The sequence below is a fragment of the Sus scrofa genome, chromosome 2 (assembly GCF_000003025.6).
Source record: "Sus scrofa isolate TJ Tabasco breed Duroc chromosome 2, Sscrofa11.1, whole genome shotgun sequence".
NCBI lineage: Eukaryota > Metazoa > Chordata > Mammalia > Artiodactyla > Suidae > Sus > Sus scrofa.
In genome coordinates this window covers 55,699,242-55,719,381 of record NC_010444.4, presented here as the reverse complement: position 1 = coordinate 55,719,381, position 20,140 = coordinate 55,699,242, and the positions used below count along the sequence as shown (strand labels likewise).

Genomic DNA, 20,140 nt, shown 5'->3' with positions numbered 1-20,140 from the left:
AAAAGGGATACAAATTCTCCCGGGAGTTATTGATTTGGATTATTTAGGTGAAATAAAAATAATTGTGCAAGTCCACCAACTTACTGCCTTACAAAAGGGCCAAAAATTGTTTAATTATTGCTTCCGCCTTTCTGGACTCCTCACTCAGGCATTCAAGAAAAAGGAAAAGCTAATTTTGGAAGCTCTTCTCATAAAAGAGAGCAATACTGGCTTGCTGAAATAGGAGAACATAAACCTCTTTTCCAACTACTCCTAGAAAATCAATTCTTTGAAGGGTTAATAGACACTGGAGCCGATGGGACAGTTATTTCTTGTCAAGACTGGCCTCCAGAATGGAAAACAGAGCCTGCTCCTGATGGGGAGTTGGGGGACAACTGAGAGATCGAAAAAGTAAAAAGGAATTACAATGCAAAGGACCAGATGAGAGGACTGCTGTTATTTAGCCTTATGTTTTGCCTATTGCAATAAATCCGTGGGGCCGAGATTCACTCTAACAATGGAAGATAAAAATTCAAACTTTTATTTCTGACTGCCACTGCTCAGGCGCTACTATACCCCCTAAACTGGAAAACTAATAAACCTGTGTGGGTTGAGCAGTGGCCATTAAAAGGGGGCAGATTAGAACATCTTAAATGGCTTGTAAAAGAACAGTTAGAGGCAGGACACATAGAGCCTAGTGTTAGTCCCTGGAATTCTCCTGTTTTTTTTTTTTTTGTTTTTTTTTTTTCATACATTAAAAAATCTGGAAAATGGAGAATATTACATGATCTCAGATCTATTAATTCAGTGATTCAACCTATGGGCCATCCAGCCATCCAGGGGTCCCCTCCCCAACTATGGGCATTAGGCATTGATCATTAGCCATTTAAAAGGATCCTTTTTTAAAATACCCTTAGCAGAACAAGATAAAGAAAAGTTTGCCTTAATCATCCCTTATGTTAATTGTGCCCCTCCAGAAAGTTATCAATAGCGAGTTCTCCCTCAGGGAATGATTAAGATCCCAACCATTTGTCAGCTTGTAGTGGAACATGCCTTAAAGCCCATTTATGAACAGTCTCCTCAAATAATGATTTATCATTATATGGATTATATTTTATTTGCCCATCCAGAATCATCTGTCCTTTTAAAGTTATTAGAAAAATTGCCACAACACTTTCCAAAATATAGCCTACAGATAGCCCCTGAAAAAGTACAGCGACAACTGACCTGAAACTATTTAGGACAACATGTGTTTGCTCAATGTACTAAACCTCAAAAGTTGACTTTACAGAGTAATGTAAAAACTCTTAATGATGTACAACAATTGATGGAAACAATTAATTGAGTATGACCTATGTTAGGAATTAAAAATGAAGAAATTAAAAATCTCTCAGTGTTGTTAAAAGAAGAGGACTTAAATTCCCCTTGAGAGTTAACATCTTTAGCAAAAAAAGAGTTAAATTTAATTTAACAAAAAATTAACTCATACTTATCATAGATGTGACCCTTATTTGCCTCTTGTCTTATTTATCCTGCATATGGAAGTATTTTCAGCAGCATTAATTGGATAAAATATCAATCCTAATAAATGTGTTGAATGGGTATTTCTTTCATTAACACCTAAACATACTTTGACTCCCATAATTGTAAATATTGTAAACCTTTTTTTAAAAGCCAGACAGAAATCTATACAAATATTAGGACAGGATATACAACAAATCATTTTTCCTCTTTAAAGAGCATGTTTCAAAATTGCTATTGCCACTTCTATAGATCTACAATAGGCATTAGCTGATTTTACAGGAAAGATAATTATCATCTTCCCAAACATCCATTATTTAAACTTTGTGAAGAACAATTTTTGGTGCCTGAAGGGATTATTAAAACCTTCCCCACTTCAGATGCTAAATATTTGTTTACAGATGCATCTGGAAAAACTCATCACTATGGAATTACCTGGTTTGAAAAAGATTGGAAGTCAGTCAAAGGAACTTCTACGGATCCACTCAATATTTGGAATTGTTAGCAATATTTAAAGCTTTACAAATGTTTTCCGATCCATGAAACATTATTAGTGGTTCTCAATATGCAGTAAAATTAATTCTTCAATTTCCAATGACTGAGTGAAAAATCCCATTGGATAAGCAGTTTGCTTTATTGTTAACTTTAAAAAACCTACTCACTCAGAGACATGCTCTTTTGTATACTGGACATGTCTGGTCTCACACAGACTTGCCCAGTTGGTTACAAGTAGGGAATCATAAGGCAGATAAATTAGTAAGTTTCTGTTCTTTTGAAGAAGCTAAACACTCTCCTAATCTTTCTCATGAAAATTGGAAATCTCTTAGAAAGAGATTTGATCTTGTAGTTCTAGAGGCAAAACAAATTGTAAGAACTTGCCCTGATTGTCAATTGTTTCAACCTATAGGTTTTCCTGGAGGAACAAACCCCAGAGTCTTACAGTCTAATTAGATATGGCAAACATGTTACTCATTATCCTAAATTTGGAAAGGCTAAGTTTATCCATGTCTCAATCAATACTTAGAGTGGTACCTCCCATAGTAAAGAAAATGTCAAAGCAGCGTTTCAGCATTTAGTTTCAGCTTTTGCACAGTGGGGAAAACCTAAAGAAATTAAAACAGATGATGGACCTGCTTCTATTAATAAAACATTTAAAGAATTCTGTCAGCTTGGGGAATAACTCATAAAACAGGAATCCCTTACAATCCACAAGTTCAAGCAATTGTTGATCAGGTACATCTCACACTGAAAATTTTCCTTAAGAAACAAAAAGGGGGGGGGAATAAAGCCTGGTGGCCTAATATAACACCACAAGCAGCATTGGATTTAGCCTTATATACTTATGATTTTTTAAACTTGAGAGAAGATACACTTGCCCCAGCTCAAAAACATTTTTACACTGAAGAAACAAAGTACTCAAGGATTAAAACCAAAAGCATATTTTAGGAATATCGTTTCTAAACAGTGGGAAGGGCCCCTTTCACTCTTAACATGGAGTTGAGGGTATTCTTGTGTTTCTACAGATAATGGACCATTGTGGGTTCCTGCCAGAGACACCAAGCCTTGTCATGGATTGGTGAAATATCCCACAAAGGACTCCCCTGAATCAATTCCAACTTGTACAGCCAATGTAGGAGATGGACTCAGCCTTGCAATATCAGAGGAGAATGGAGATGAGTGACATAGTCGCTAACCAGGGGACAATAGCTACTCATAAAACAGCTCCTAATGTCACCTGAGGAGGAATAAAAAGGTCCACTCAGCAGGCTCAGTGCCAGCTCCAGGAACAAAGGGCACCTATCGATCCTGAGTCTATGTTGCCGGCTATGACAGCCATAATTTCCATTAACACAAAGGTAGTTTTCTGGGGAATATTGCTTAGCTATTTAACAGGAAATCTTGGGCAATATACTTATTGGGCACATGTTATCTACCCCCCTATATTTGATCCAGTGACTTGGGTGTCCTCAGAAATTCCTATAAGTACAAATGATTCATTTGCTGGTGGAATAGATTTAAATCCACAATACCTGAACGAAAATGAGCATTGTGTGAAAGTAAAAAACAAATGTCACTTTTTTGGAAAATTCCTTTCCCTCAATTTGTTTTACAATAAAATCTTCGTTGTCGCCCTGCCTAAAAGTAACAAATCACTAGTTTTTACACGTGTAGGAAAAAGTTGGAAATGAAAAAGCCAATTTGACTTTTATTGGAGCAGCTGGATTTTATATACCTAAAGAAACACCAGTGGAGTTCCCATTGTGGCTCAGTGGTTAATGAATCTGACTAGGAACCATGAGGTTGAGGGTTCGATTCCTGGCCACACTCGGTGGGTTAAGGTTCCAGCATTGCTTTGAGCTGTGGCGTAGGTGGCAGACATGGCTTGGATCCTGCATTGCTGTGGCTGTGGCCTAGGCCAGCGGCTACGGCTCCAATTAGACCCCTAGCCTGGGAACCTCCATATGCCATGGGTGCGGCCCTAGAAGAGACAAAAAAAAAAGAAACACCAGTGATACACTCTCCCTCCATAGCCCTTGTTGGACAAAGATAGTATATCAAAGTGATTGGAATCAGGTCTCCTGCTTAGGCAATCAAGAATATCAATATCCAAATGGTGATTTAACTTTTATAGCTAGAGGTCCTTGAGGCTTCCTAGGATCAGCCAACGATTCAAAGAACATTTTTTGCTTTGACCAACTGGTTAAACAATGTATGTTTTGGTGGCATGATGGTCTCTCTGGACCTATAGCAACAGTTCTTAGGAAAAATGAAACATTACCTTGGCGTACTAAGTCATGGAAATTGGGTCTTACCTTTTTTCCATGACAAGTGAGTCATGGACAATATGCAAAAGTAGAAGAGTGTTATAGTCTCTCTCTTGTAAATAATTATACTTCCTAGATAACTGTTTGTGTTTCTAAGCCTTATATACTTTTTCTTTCTAAAAATCTGATCATAAAAAGGGAGTATGGTATAGATTTTTATATAATTCAAGCCAAAAATGGAGTTTTTCATCATTGCCTTTCTTATAAAAACATTAGTGCATTTAATAATTGTAACCTGATAATCCTTAAACAATGTACATCCTCTTGGATTTCTGTAAATTGTTCTGATCCTTATATGCATCCTTTGGGGGCTGGATTGTTACATCAAATTACTAAATTTTGGCAGTTAGGAAAAACAACAAAAGGATTTATTGGATGGTTAATATTGGGAATAATAGCTCTAACTTCTTTGATAGCTGCAAACTGCACATCATCTTAACCAATTTATGGTAAATGCTGCTCAGGAAATGTTACAACAGACCAACATTGATAAACAAGTCCTTTCTCGACTTGATGCTCTTGAATCTGCTGTTGAATATATTGGCCAGGAACAAAAGGATATGATTTTTCAATCTAAGCTACCATGTGATCCTCAAAACTCACATATTTGTGTGACTTCTCTTGTTTATAATCATTCCCAATCTCGGACACAAATTAAAGCTAACTTAAAGGGAGCCTTTGCTGGAAACTTGTCTGAGGAGATACTAACTCTTGATGACACTTTATACCAGCAGTTATTAGAAGCTCAACAATGCTTAAAAGACAAATGGAAAGACTCATGGCTCTCCTGGTTAGAAAATAATCCATGTGTGCTCCTAAGCATCCTAATAATAAATACTGGATAATTATAATATTTGAAATTCTTCCTTTGCTATTTTTCCTTTGTCTCTGCAGGAAGCTCCTGACTATCCCGTGTCAAATGACCCAAGATACGAAGGATATTATGATGATTGTGGACACCACACCTCCCAAACTTCTGAGACCTAAGAGGAATTTAAAAAACAAAAAATGAGGAACTGTGGGTAGAAGAAAACAGGGCCATAAGACTCAAGCTTGAAAGCACATAGCTAGAGTAAGGAAAGAGAATAGAAGGTTATGCTAAGAAAGAACTGTAGATAAGACTTAGGGGCCCTGTGAGGGAAACAAACAGGCCTGCTGTAATGGTTAATGTATGCTTTCCCGAGATAAGATCTGATGATTGTTAGAACAGACTCTGTTAATCATAATCCTCCCAGGCTTGTGTGGTCCTTGTAAGTTTTATCTATAGTCTCTGCCCCACCACCCCTGACTTTTTGTCCACAATCCTAATAAAAGATAGACCCTGAGTTTGCTTGGGCTATGGCTTGCTGCAGCATTAGCCCTCTCTGTGTCTCCTTCAAGCTGATCTCCAGGCATAGCCTAGGTTCTGATTGTCACAGATGATGACACTATGTTAAATTTTGCAAAGATTTTCCATAAAATTATCTTACATTACCATTTACATAGTAGTAGGAGACTTATATTTCTGAAAGTTCACACATCTCAAAGAAATGCCGAAACCACTTAGAGTTTATTGTGCAAAAGTTCATAGAGAAAAGAATAGATATTGCATGATATTCACTTTTTTTTTCAAAAAACTAAAAATCTTTATTTACCAAAGCAAAATACAAGATAAATTACATTATAACAATAATCGTATGGAGTACCCTAAACAAAATACAAATAAAATCCAGAATACCTTTGATTTATTTTCAATTAAGAATGGTGACTGAGAGTTGATTAATCTTCAACATGGGCAATTCATTAAAGGAATCTGGTTTTAAAAATATGTCTTCCAGAATAATTCACATTATGTCCCACTGCATGATCTGGAGTAGAGTCAAAGGATTTATAATCTTCAATTAACTTTGTTTTAAAGTCTCACCATTTATGAAGGTTTATCCCAGAAAACAGCACTTTCTTGATCAATAAATATACAAAATGGAAAATACTCCAAGTAAAAATATAACTATTAGTGGTAAGAATTTTTATATTCCATAACTACTACCAATTCAAATATTTTTCATATCCCAATTAGAAATTAGGTCAACAAGTGGTTGTTAGGGTTTAATTCTCAAGCGGGGAGTGAAACAAGTCCTCATTAATTCATACTTTCTAATTATAAAGATATAACTATAAAAAGTTTATGAAAAACAAGAAGTGAGAGTTGTTGACAGAAAACTATTTAGTCCCAAGTTTATGCACTCATTTGACTATTAAACTCAAGAGGCAGACTTAGGTAAGTAATGTGGTGTCTAATTACATCAACATGTATAAAATGACACACAACTACAAATGGGAAAAATGATTTCACAAATAATAGAAACAGCATGACATTTTCAAAAGAAGTGAAATGGAATAAATTGTTGGCTATAAAACAACAGGTTTTGAGAATACCTTACTAGGTTAGAATTTGAGGTGAGGTAAAATTTAACACTATTAACTCCAAAGGAAGATTAACAAAGTATTCAGGTATGGTCATACAAAAAATGTAAAGATCACAAATATAAAGGGAAACAGGTAAACAAAAATGACATATGAGAAACATTGAAGGGATTAGTAAAGTAAGAACTGAAATGTCAGGGCCAGTTCTCCCATTGCATGCCCCAAGATTGAGAACTTAGCAGCTGTGTCCCCAGGAAGGTCCAGCGCAGTACTACCTAGTGCACGCAAGAACTGTTCTGCTGGCTGCAAGCCTCAGCTAGCAGGTGCCTACTATCCTCCCCTCTGTGCTTGCTTTCAGAAAATTCATATGCTGAGCTGACTGAACCCTTATCTTCTTCCATCTGTGCCTTTTCAATATTTGGAGGATGGAGCTGTCGGTCAAATACTTTCTTCACAATATCAAGAAATAGACATTTAACAACCATGAGGATTATGGCAAACCAAGCAGAACCACTTGATAGGAGCTCAATAAATACAAAATACATATTTTGGGAGCCCAAAAATGGTTATAGAATCCCTCCATAAAACAATGAAAATATAAAATAGAATAAAATAGATCCCCAGGTAACAAGGTGATTGATCCAGGTCCAAAAATGAGTTTCTAAAGCCATTTTCACTGTGACTGTCATAACCATGACTGTGAAGGCTAAGGTGCCAAATGTCAAGTTTACAAACATTTGGCCATTTCCAAGCAGAGATGTATCTTTCCCTATTAGAAAATAGGATCCAAAAAAGAAAATAAAAGCATGACTGAGACCTAAGATGGTCTAATAAAGAAATGTTTTCATACTCAGTTGACGGTTTTTACTGATGTCTCGATAGAGGGTGGGCTTGTTCTGTAATACATGAGGGTCTATATGCTGTTCCAACAGACTATATATCAGAATAGGTAAGAATGTAAAATAAATATTTTATAAAGTCAGGTACACACTGTCATATAGTGTTTGTTGAGAAAACAAACAGTAGAACTGATATAAAAATTGGGGTGTAATAAAGCACACATTCTTATAAAAAAATACTGTACAAGGGTAGCTATTCTAATATAATAAAAATGACCATGAACAAAAAGCAATTTGGAGAGGAATTTAAATCTAGCTATTGCATAGTCACTGTTCCTTGCAGCTTGTCTTCCTTCTTTCCCCACGATCCCTATGCCAACATGTGCTTCTTGTATCATGCTGACATCATTAGCACCATCACAAACAGCCAATGTTATAGGCTTCTCACGTGAGATTTTTATCAGTCTTATTACCTTTACTTTCTGCAGTGGTGCCATACGACAGCATAGTACAGCTGAACAATTTCTACAAACTTCCATAAATAGTTTTTCATGCTCTCTGAGTGCAAGAGACAGACTGGTCCCATTCACCACCAGGCTATGCTGAATCACATGATCCTCTGTAATCCTTCTGGCAAGCTGCCTCAATTTTTCAGCACATTCACTGTCTGATTTCTGGTTTATAAGTTCCAGAATGTTCATTGTACTGTGAAAATGTCTACATGATAAACTCACCCTAACAGCTGTTTCATGTTTATCTCCTGTAAGTACCAATACTTTGATACCAGCCATTCTCAATGCTTCAATAGTTTCTCGAAGTTTATCTCGTAGTTTGTCTCCTACTGCTGTAGCTCCCAGTAATATCAGGTCTTTCTCTATGAACTGGAAGACATCTGCCAATTTCTCTTCCTGTTGCTGCAAGGCAGTCCTGGCTTCAAATAGGCATCGATCTATTTCCTTATACTCTTTAGATGTAAACTGTCTATAGGCCATACATGGAGTTCTTAGCCCTTTCAAAGCAAATTCGTCTACATGAATTCTGTTTTTTTCTATTTCTCCACCTATACATTGAGGGAGAATTGATGATTCAGCTCCTTTAGCAAATAACAGCTTCTCACCTGAAGGTGCCTGAACAATTACACTCGTTCTTCTGAGATCTGAATCAAATTCCAGAATATGAAACAGTTTGTACCGTTCCAGTTTTCCAAGTGTTTTAACTTCCATAGTTTCTTCAGAATTGCCGATAAATACAATGCCAAATCTTGCAGCAGCTTCCACTAAAGCCTTTTCATCTGGTGAAGATGCATAGTACTCCAACTGGGAGGAAGCAAAGTTGGATTGCCAGGGACCATCACTAGTGCTGTCAGTCTGAACACTGCTAATTTGCACAATGTGACAGAGACTCACTGCTTTAAAGAAGAGATCATGTTCTTTAATCATTAATCAGTTCAATTTCATTTTCAGGACTGGTTCTAAAAGAGGAACTGGTTGCACGATGGGATATACTACTAAAATAAGATGAGTTTCCTTCTGAAGAGTCCATTGTTGGTCCTTCAGATACAAGTCTACCATTGATTTCTTGGTATTTTACACCATTAATTGAACATTGATGAAATTGCATCTCATTTTCCGTCAGTGTACCAGTTTTATCTGTAAAAACATATTCCACCTGTCCAAGTTCTACATTCAAATCAGAAGTATTGACATGAAATTTCTGATCTGATTCTTCATGATAGAGATAAAGATCCCAGCCAATAAAAAATGATCCAAGAAATTTCTGCATTTTGACTGTCACATATAATGAAATTGGAATGATGAAATTGTAGAGTACCAAAAAAGCAAGGAGGTCTGAAATAAATTTCAGGATCTTACTACTATTTCTTTGATGTTCTGTTTTTTGATTATACCAAGGTTCATCCCATTTTTTTTCAGCTTGCATGTATATTTCAAGATAGCACTGATGATGGCTTTGGAAATAAGGATTATTAGATAAAGTATCAAAAATGTATTCATTGACTTCTATTGCAGACCATTTCTGTGATTTACTTTTTTAATTTAATGCTGTCTTGGTTTCCATTCCAGTATATACAGCAACACCGAAAAATCTCTTTTGTGTTTTTTAATCTGGCTTCACGAAGCAAGAGACTCTCTGGCCCCAGAGGTCTTACAATTTCCTCCATTTGTTGAGTCATTATCATTCGTCCCATGAATCTGTACACGTCTGTTTCTGGTTGCTGACATTCTATCACAGATACAAGAGTGTCCAAATTGGCAACTGTTTGTAATACCGCTGTTTCTGGAACTGCCACATGTGTCTTCAGGTTAGTTTCTCCATCTAAACTAGCAGTTGTAATGTAATAAGAACCGTCAAGTCGATCTGAGAATAGAAGCACCAAATCTGCAGGGAAAACTTCATCTTTGGCTACTCGAACAATATCACCCACCCAAATGTTTCTTGATCTAGTTTTCAAAAGGCTACCACTTCGAACAACATAAACAGGAGCTGTGTTTACTTCATTATCTGAAATATATCGTAACCAATCTTCATATCCCTGCTTTATGGCTGTTACTGTTATAACAAAGAACAATAGAAGCCCACTGGTAATTAGACTGGTAGGTGTATCAATCATAAGCTGAACCAAAAATATAATAAGAAAATAAAAGTTTGCCACTCTTCTGAATTGTTCAAACAAATTTTTTGGAACAAAATTCCATACAATATACTTAGATGAAATAATCCGGTTATCTACAAATTTCTGAGGTGTGTAAAGACCATTCAGAGGAAACCTGTTGGCTATGTAAATACTTCTTGTGTCACTTTGATGTGGTGGGTCAAAACCCAGCTGCTGTCGAATCCAGCGCCACATGCCCCCGCCGTCGCCTTCCAGTCCAGCGGGATGCGGGGTCCGAGGTGCTGCAAGTGGAGGCCAATGAGCCAGAGAGGGAGGAGGAGAGCCCCTCTGGCTGAAGTTCCTCTTGACGCTACTGCCACCTCGCTCCCTGTGCCTGGGCCGCATCTTGCAGTGCTGGCCTCCGAGGTCCTACAGGCAGGGCGCCGGCGCCGCCACAGCCACCTTCATTATTGACGGCTGCCACACCCCCATCCCGGGCCCGCCCCCCTGCATGATACTCACTTAATGCTGTTTTATGACAGCAGGATTTATTTAATCTTGAAAATTAAAGAGAGTTTGAATTTTAAAAATCAAATTGTCTAAAGTAATTCTGTTAGATAATGCAAGGAAGTCCATTTGCTAAGATATATATATATATATATATCTTATATATATATATGTACACATAGATGCATGTACACATAGACGCATGCACACACACATATGCAATAAAAACAGACACATATCTACATACAATGCAGTAACTTCAGATGTAAGATGATGTAGTTTATAATTGGGAGGATATATAAATAGCCTTATTAAATCCTATATTAATTAGGATATAACTTCCTATTAAATAAGCATTTATGATTATCTTAATTTTTTCCCAACTGCACAATGTAATATATTATATTTGGGATATATTCTACCACTTTTCTATAATATAGTCTACCACTTTTCTTATAAGTTAAAATACCTTATAACTTCCTCGGGGGGGGGGAAATCATGGATTATACAATATTGACAGGTTTATGCAGAAACATTAGTATTTTGTAATGCAAATATTAGGTTTTGAAAAAAATTAAATCCAATTTATGGCTAACATTTGTCTCAAACCCCATTAATGATAGAAATATTTATAAAATATTAAGGCACAAGCCTAAACTTTGAGTGTGCTGCAAATTGCAGTGTTGGATTAACTCCTTTAGAGAAAGGAAGTAAAGTCATAATACAATATTTCATATGTCCTTAGAAATAGCTTATGCATGTGAGACACCTTGAAGATTAAATTTCTTTAGCTTCAAATCTGCTTTTGATTTAGCTGGAATAACTTTTAACAGTTTGTCAATTTATTGTTTTGTTATTCAATACTGTGTGAGAAAAAATATTTTAACTATATAACAGCAAAAGTAAATTATTTAGCATGTTTATGAGAAAATTAAATTTCAAATGGTGCCTATATTGTGAAAATCAATGTATATCCTTAAGTTTCCACACATTGAGCCAGGGGGTGGAAGTGGATTACAGTGGTGATGGGGGGCAGGGATGATTTGCTGTGTCCAAATAGGAGAACTAGGCACTTATTGTTTGTTATATTTAATCATAGTTTACTTCTCTTTTTCCATTAGGGCTTATAATAGTATCTACTATCATGGGTAGTTCTTAAGAACTAAATTAGTTCATGAAGGTAAGCAACTCACAATGTTGCCTGGCACAAACAAGAACTCAATAGGTATTAGTTTTTCTCTTTTTTTTTTTTTTTTTGTCTTTTGTCCTTTTAGGGCTGCACTCGCAGCAGGTGGAGGTTCCTAGACTAGGGGTCTAATCGGAGCTTTTGCTGCTGGCCTACGCCAGAGCCACAGCAACACCAGATCCAAGCCAAGTCTGTGACCTACACCACAGCTCAAGGCAATGCCAGATCCTTAACCCACTGAGCAAGACCAGGGATCGAACCCGCAACCTCATAGTTCCTAGTGGGATTCACTTCCGTTGCGCCACTATAGGAACTCCCGTATTAGTTTTAATAGCTATTAAAACTAATAGGTATTAGTGGTTATTATAGTTGTAGATATTATAATTTTTTTTTTTTTTTTTTTTTTTTTTTTTTGTCTTTTTGCTATTTCTTTGGGCCGCTCCCGCGGCATATGGAGGTTCCCAGGCTAGGGGTCGAATCGGAGCTGTAGCCACCGGCCCACGCCAGAGCCACAGCAACGTGGGATCCGAGCTGCGTCTGCAACCTACACCACAGCCCACGGCAACGCCGGATCGTTAACCCACTGAGCAAGGGCAGGGACCGAACCCGCAACCTCTTGGTTCCTAGTCGGATTTGTTAACCACTGCGCCACGACGGGAACTCCTATAATTATCTTTATTTTATTATCTTTATATATATATAAACATGAATTCAGGAATGGAGGCATCTCCACTGCTTTATTCCAATGTGGACAAAAACCCTTTCACTATTTATTAACATCCAAGTGCTTATTAAATACTATTAAACACTCAAAATTAAGCAGTCAATTATCACAACAGAGAATAAAGTAAAATCAGCTTTGTAATATAGTTTCTTTTCTGTCCACCTGCTCAGACCAACACAACCACAAAATGACTGATAAGGGCTGACTTCCTCCAAGCTAGAGGGCAGCTGCCCTGTATTCAGCTCACCATTCCACAGACACAGGACAAATAGCCTATTTTCCGCCACATGGCAAACCGACTCCACGTAGGTGTCTGAATCCAAATAGTGGACTTAGATTGAGTGAATCTCTTTATATCAGATTTACTCTTTTAATTCACACAAGGGAAAAAAGTAAGAGATTAACCTGTTATATGTAATTAAATGTAAAAATATAGTTTTTAAGCAAATATGTCATGAACAAAATGGACTAGATGAATTAATATCAGACATAGTTTTTCTTTAGGCATGTAATGACTATGTTAGCACTTTTCTCCCTTAACATTCAGGACAGTTAGTTCAATATTGGATCAACCTGTGGCTCAAAAACAAAATAGTGTTTTCATGATGTAAAAATAGTTAAAAACTGAGACTTTAATTTTAGTTTTTCAGAGTTGTACTCCAAATTAGGTGATAGTTTGTAAGTCACCTTATTTTAAAAAAGTCTTACTTATTCATACACTTGTTAATTTATTATAGTCATCTACTGACTACCACATAAGGACCAGGAAGAATGCTAACTCCTGAAATTCAAAAACACATGTTTAAGTATCTGCCTCAAGAAGTCCACAAAGAAAGTGATGGACAAGATACTTATAAAACAGTTACAGGGAAATACATAGGTGCATTGTGTTTAAGAGGAAGTACATCTTAAAGCTACCTAGAGTGGGGTGGGAGACAAGAACAAAAGGAAAGGAAGGTGGAGTAAGCCTGTACCAGGGGTACTATTTTGGAAGATGTAAAATTTAAGTGGAACATTAAAGGTGGCTCAGATTTAGAATTAGACAAAGGTGTGACTATATTCCAGGAAAGATATTATTTTGGCAACACTCAACTCAGCATTGTAAATATTCCATATTTATTTAGAGGAAACATGAGTTACTACAATCAGGCAAATATATATAAGAAAAGTCACTAAGATATAACAATCATTCAATCTAAAAAAATTTAGTTCTAAACCGATATTTCCACTTCTCATAAATAGCACCACAACAAAGAACAACTACATACTTGGCAGTTATTTATAACTTTATTTTGTTGAAAGCCTTTATTCATATAACTCTTATAAAAGGCTGCCTTTCTGATATGACACTATTTACACACTTCAGCAAATTACCTTTGTTTAAACCACATTCAATAGTCTTCATGATGTCTGTCCTGAACAACGCAGTATCCTCTCCACTAAAAACAATATTAATCATATTATGTCTAGATACACTGATATCCTAGATGTCTTCCTAGGTCTTTTTTTTTAAAAAAAAAACTGGGTTTTTTTTTCTTTTTTTATTTTCCACACCTACAGAAGTGCAGAATTTCTCAGGCCAGGCTACGAACTTGTACCACAGTGGTGACCTGAGCCATGGTGTTTGTTTTATTTTTATTTATTTATTTATTTATTTATTTATTTATTTATTTATTTATTTTCCCACCGTACAGCAAGGGGATCAAGTTATCCTTACATGTATACATTTTTTTCCCACCCTTTGTTCTGTTGCAACATGAGTATCTAGACATAATTCTCAATGCTACTCAGCAGGATCTCCTTGTAAATCTATTCTAAGTTGTGTCTGATAACCCCAAGCTCTCGATCCTTCCCACTCCCTCCCTTTCCCATCAGGCAGCCACAAGTCTATTTTCCAAGTCGATGATTTTCTTTTCTGTGGAGATGTTCATTTGTGCTGGATATTATATTCCAGTTATAAGTGATATCATATGGTATTTGTCTTTGTCTTTCTGGCTCATTTCACTCAGTATGAGATTCTCTAGTCTTCCTAGCTCTTAATGCATTCTCATTTAACTCCATAGAGTTAAAATTACAAGTTTTAGAAGAACAATGAGTATTATTTCAAATCCTAGCATGTTTAAGTATAAATAAATATATGGTCATATATGAAAAGTTAAATAGAATTGCTGCACAAAACATTCCAGACAGATATCAGCCCATTAACATATGAAGAATTCAGATGTGTATATTTGTTCAGTAGACTATAGTTCTACATCAAGGGTTTTGCTGATGAAATTGCATTTGCATGAAGTACTAGATGGTATGATATGAATAATGTTGCTAAAATATCTCCACTCTTATGTAAATAAAACAAGTTCTTAGTTTTTCCTTAAAACCGATATTTCAATTTGAGAAGAAAATCAGGATTGCATTGAATCTATATTTCAGATTGTGTTTATCAGGTATCTTTATAGGACCAGTCTTCTAATCCACCAGTGTTAAGTATCTCTCCATTTATATATCCTTCATTGTTCAGTGATATTTATAGTTCTTGCTATAGAAGTTGTATATATCTTTTATCAGAATTTCTACTAGAATCTTGGTATATTCAATTTTTTAAAAATGTATGCATAGTTGATTGACAATGTGTTAGTTTCAGATGTATAGCACAGTGATGCAGTTATATATTTATAATTTTATATGTATATATACATTTATGATGTGCATGTATATTACATGTATATATAGAGATTTCAAATCATTTTCCTTATATGTTATTACAAAATATTGAGTATAGTTCCTGTTCTATTCAATAAGTCCTAGTTGGTTATCTATTTTATACATGGGAGTGTATATATGTTAATCTCAAACTCCTATTATATGCCTCTCCCCTTTCGCATTTGACAACCGTAAGTTTGTTTTCTATGTCTGTGAGTCTACTTCTATTCTGTAAATAAATTCCATTGTATATTTTATTTTAGATTCCACATATAAGCGGTATCATATAATTGCTGTCTTTCTCTGCCTGGTTTATTTCACTTAGTATGGTAATCTCTAAGTCCATCCATGTTACTTCATTATTTCATTCCTTTTTACAGCTGAGTAATATCCAATTGTGTGTGTTTGTATACATATGCATGTATGTATCCTGTAGGTTGTCTTTTATTTTATGATTTCCTTTACAGTGCAAAAAATTTTACACACACACACACAAATATGTGATATATATATATACATACATATGTGTGTGTATATATATAATATCATTTTCTTTATCCATTCATTGGTCCACAGACCTTTGTATTGCTTCCATGTTTTGCCTATTGCAAATAGTTTTGTAATGAATATTACTGTGCATGCATATTTTCCTAAAATAGTCAGAGATTTCTTTGGATATATGTCCAGGAATGGTATTACTTGATCATATGGTAGTTTTATTTTTACTTTTTTAAGAAAACTTTATACTACTTTCTATGGTTGGCCTATTAGTTTAAATTTCCACCAGCAGTGTAGGAGGGCTTATTTTTTCCCACAGCCTCTAAAGCATGTATTATGGGTAGACTTTTTGATGATGGCTAATCTGACTGGAGTGTGCTGATACCTCAGTGTAGTTCTGATTTACTTTTATCTAATAATTAGCAATGTTTAACATTTTTTTCATGGGCCTATTGGCCACTGTATGTCTTCTTTCAAGAAATGTCTATTTATATCCACTGCCTAGTTTTGTTTTGTTTTTTTTTTTTTTTTTTTGATGTTGAGCTGTGTACATTTTTGTGTATTTTGTAAATTAAGGCCTTGTCAGTTGCACTGTTTCAAATATTTTGTCCCAAATGTAGGTTGTCTTTTATTTTATTATTTCCTTTACTGTGCAAAACAGTTTATATCTAATTGTGTCCAATGTTTGTTTTTATTTTTATTTCCATTACTCTAGGAGACATATTCCAATGGTACTGTTTGATGACTGTAGTTTTGTAGTATAGTCTGAAGTTAGGGAGTTTGATTCCTTCTGCTCTGGTTTTCTTTCTCAAGGTTTCTTTGGTTCAATTGGGTGCGTTTTTTTTTTTTTTTAATAAAAACTCTTTTTTGGTCCTAGAATTTGTGGAAATGTTATTGGTAATTGAATCTGTAGATTGTCTTTTGTGATATAGCCATTTTTACAATATTGATTAAATCTGGAGATTGAATTGAATCTGTAGATTACCTTCTGCAGTATAGTCATTTTGACAGTATTGATTCTTCAATCCAAGCCCATGGTAATGTCTTTCCATTTGTCTGTGTTTTCTTTGATTTATTTCATCAATGTCAGTTTCAGAGTTCAGGTCTTTTCCCTCCTTAAATAGGTTTATTCCTAGGTATTTTATTGTTTTAATGTGGTGGTAATTGGGATTATTTACTTAATTTCCCTTTATAATCTTTCATTATTAATGCACAGAAATGCTACAGATTTCAGTGTATTAATTTGTGTACTCATATACTCAACTTTATTGAATTCATTGATGAGTTCCAGTAGTTTTCTGGTAGCATCTTTAGGATATTTTGTGTTTAGTGTCATTAAATCTCCAAACAGTGAGTTTTACTTATTCTTTTACAATACAGAGATCTTTTATTTACTTTCTTCTCTGATTGTTGTGGCTAAGACTTCCAAAACTATATTTGAATAAAAATGGTAAGAAGTGACATCCTTGTCTTGTTCTTGATCTTGGAAAAAATACTTTCATATTTTCACCATTAAGTATGATATTAGCTGTAAGTTTTTCACATATGATCTTTCTTATGCTGAGGTTTGTTTCCTCTATGCCTACTTTATGGAGAGTCTTTATCATAAATGGATGTTAAATTTTGACAAAAAATATTTTTTTATCTACTGAGATGATCATATGGTTGTTATTCTTCATTTTGTTTTGATGTATATCACACTGTTTTATTTGTGGATACTAAAAATCTTCTTTTCCTAGGATAAATCCCATTTTATTATTGTTTATTTGCTTTTTAATGTATTGTTAAATTCATTTTGCTAGTATTTTGTTGAGGATTTTTGCATCTATGTTCATCAGTGACATTGGCCTCTAATTTTCTTTTACTATGGTATCTTTCTCTGCTTTTGATATTAGTTTGATAGTAGCCTCATAGAATGACATCAGAAATGTCTCTTCCTCTGAAACCTTTGGCATAGTTTGAGAAGATATTTGTTAACTCTTCCCTAAATGTTAAGTTGAATTTGCCTATGAAGTCATCTGGACCTGGCCTATTTTTTTTTTTAATTTTTCAAATCACAGACTCAATTTTAGTATTTGTGATTGGTCTGTTCATTTTTTTATATTTCTTCCTTGGCCAGTCTTGGAAAACTGTTCCATCCTAACAATGTGTCCATTTTCTTTAGGTTGTCCATTTTATTGGCATATATTTGCTTGTAGAAGTCTCTTATGGCATTTGTATTACTATAGTATCAGTTGTAACTCCTCCTTTTCATTTCTAATTTTATTAACTTGAGCCTTCCCCCCTTTTTTTTTTGGATGAGAAAGACAAAATATTTATTAAGAGACCAAGAAGGAAACTATAGAGTGGTTAGTGGATCAAATCAAGAAGAGGTATAATAATTGTTTTATATATGTATGTATATATATATATACATATATATGTATAATAATTATTTTATATATGTATATATATATACATATATATATATTATGCACACACATATATACCCAAAATAGGAGTGCCTCAATATATAAGGCAAATATTAATAGACATAAAAGGATAAATTTATAGTAACACAATAATAGTAGAGGACATTAACACTCCACTTATATCAATGGACAGATCATCCAGACTGAAAATTGTTAAGGGAATGTAGGAATTAAGTGATACATTAGAGCAGATGAATTTCATTGACATTTATCAAACATTACAAAAACAGCAGCAGAATATGCATTCTTTTCAAGTGCTCATGGTATATTCTTCAGGATAGATCACATGTTGAGCAACAAAGGAAGCCTAGTAAATTTAAGAATATTTTAATCATGTCAGTCATTTTTTTCCAACCACAACATTATGAAATTAGTAATCACTTCAAGAAAAAAAAAACTGCAAAAAACAAAAACTCATGGAAGGTTAACAATATACTACTAAACAATGAATGCATCACTGAAGAAATCAAAGAGGAAAATTTAAAAAATGCCTAGAGACAAATTAAAATAAAAACATCCCTATCTTAAACCAACAGGACTCAGCAAGAGCAGTTATAGGAGAGTAGTTCATAGCAATACATCTTACCTCAGAAACAAGAAAAATCTCAAATAAACAACCTAAACTTTCATTTAAGCCACTAGAGAAAGAATAACAAACAGAACCCAAAGTTAGTAAATGGAAAGGAATCATAAAGCTCAGAGCAGAGGTAAGTGAAATAGAGAATAAGAAAACAATCAAAAATATTAATGAAATTTAAACCTGGTTTTTTGAAAAGATAAACAAAATTGGTAAACCAATTGAGTTGATATCAATATCAAATATGATAAACCTAATCACATTTGAAGCTGCATTGCTTTTAAAATTTTTGTTTTTGAATTTCTGACAATTGATTTTCGTATGTTGACCTTGTATTCAATATGCATGATAAATTTTCAGTACCATCCTCTTCTACAAAAATACTTCATCTAGCTTGATTGTCTTTTATTTCCTTATGGAGTTTACATAATGATAGAAATTGCCAAGATATTTGTGAAAAGTTGACCTACAGCCTTCAAAATGGAGGATGTAAATTGAAGCTGAATATAAAAATTAGTTGTCAGTATAAAAACAAAACAAAGCAAATCCAAGTATGTATGAAATAAAACATTATTCCTAGGCTTTAAACATGACTCATAACATAATATTTGAAATATACCTATCAATCTACTCACCATAAGAACTAGAATATTCTAAACTCTTCTGAAATAAAAGAACATCAATAAATGTCATCACTAAAGTGACAATGACAAATATTGCTATTATCTGACATTGAATTTATAGTGACTATTCAAAGACAAAACCTTTTAATAAATATAAAAATAGAAAGTCTCAGTAAAGGAAGAGTAGACAAAAGGAGAAACAAATAGCTATTTAGAACCAAATTAGAGAGTAAACAAATAGTATTAAAAATAATAAAATTCTCACTCTAGGTCAGCTCCGTGAAAATATTTACTGAAAACGTCCCAAATAACTGATCTTTACTGAGAGATCTGAGACTGAAACAATGAACTTTCTCTGAAGCTGAGGTGTAGTAAGCTGAGTAATTGCCCCTCAAGATATTAGCTACCAATCCCTTACAAAGTCTTCACAGATATTGTTCATAAAATTGAGATGACAGGATTACCCCACGTTATCAGGATGGGCCTGAAATGCTACAGCATGTATCCCTACTCTCAATGGCCACTGGAAGTATTGCAGCCCTATTGCCTTCTTGATTTCAGGATTGTTTTTGGATTTCTGGCTTGCAGGACTATGAGGAAAAAAAAAAAAAAAAAAAAAAAGGAAACGTTGTTTTAAACCCCTAATTTATGGTAATTTATTTCTGCATCCTCTGAA

At 34.6% G+C, this 20,140-nt stretch overlaps 1 protein-coding gene and 2 pseudogenes across 1 annotated transcript in view; all 3 read right to left on the bottom strand.

Annotated features, from left to right (window-relative positions):
• Positions 7,465-9,006, bottom strand: LOC100626360 (annotated as a pseudogene).
• Positions 9,605-10,444, bottom strand: LOC110259753 (annotated as a pseudogene).
• LOC106509426 (olfactory receptor 2AJ1-like) overlaps positions 10,549-20,140 on the bottom strand; it is a 35,239-nt gene continuing 25,647 nt past the window's right edge. Inside the window, exon 3 of the mRNA XM_013994601.1 lies at positions 10,549-10,706. Within this exon, the coding sequence (XP_013850055.1) occupies positions 10,549-10,706 (158 nt within the window). The remainder of the gene's footprint in view (positions 10,707-20,140) is intronic.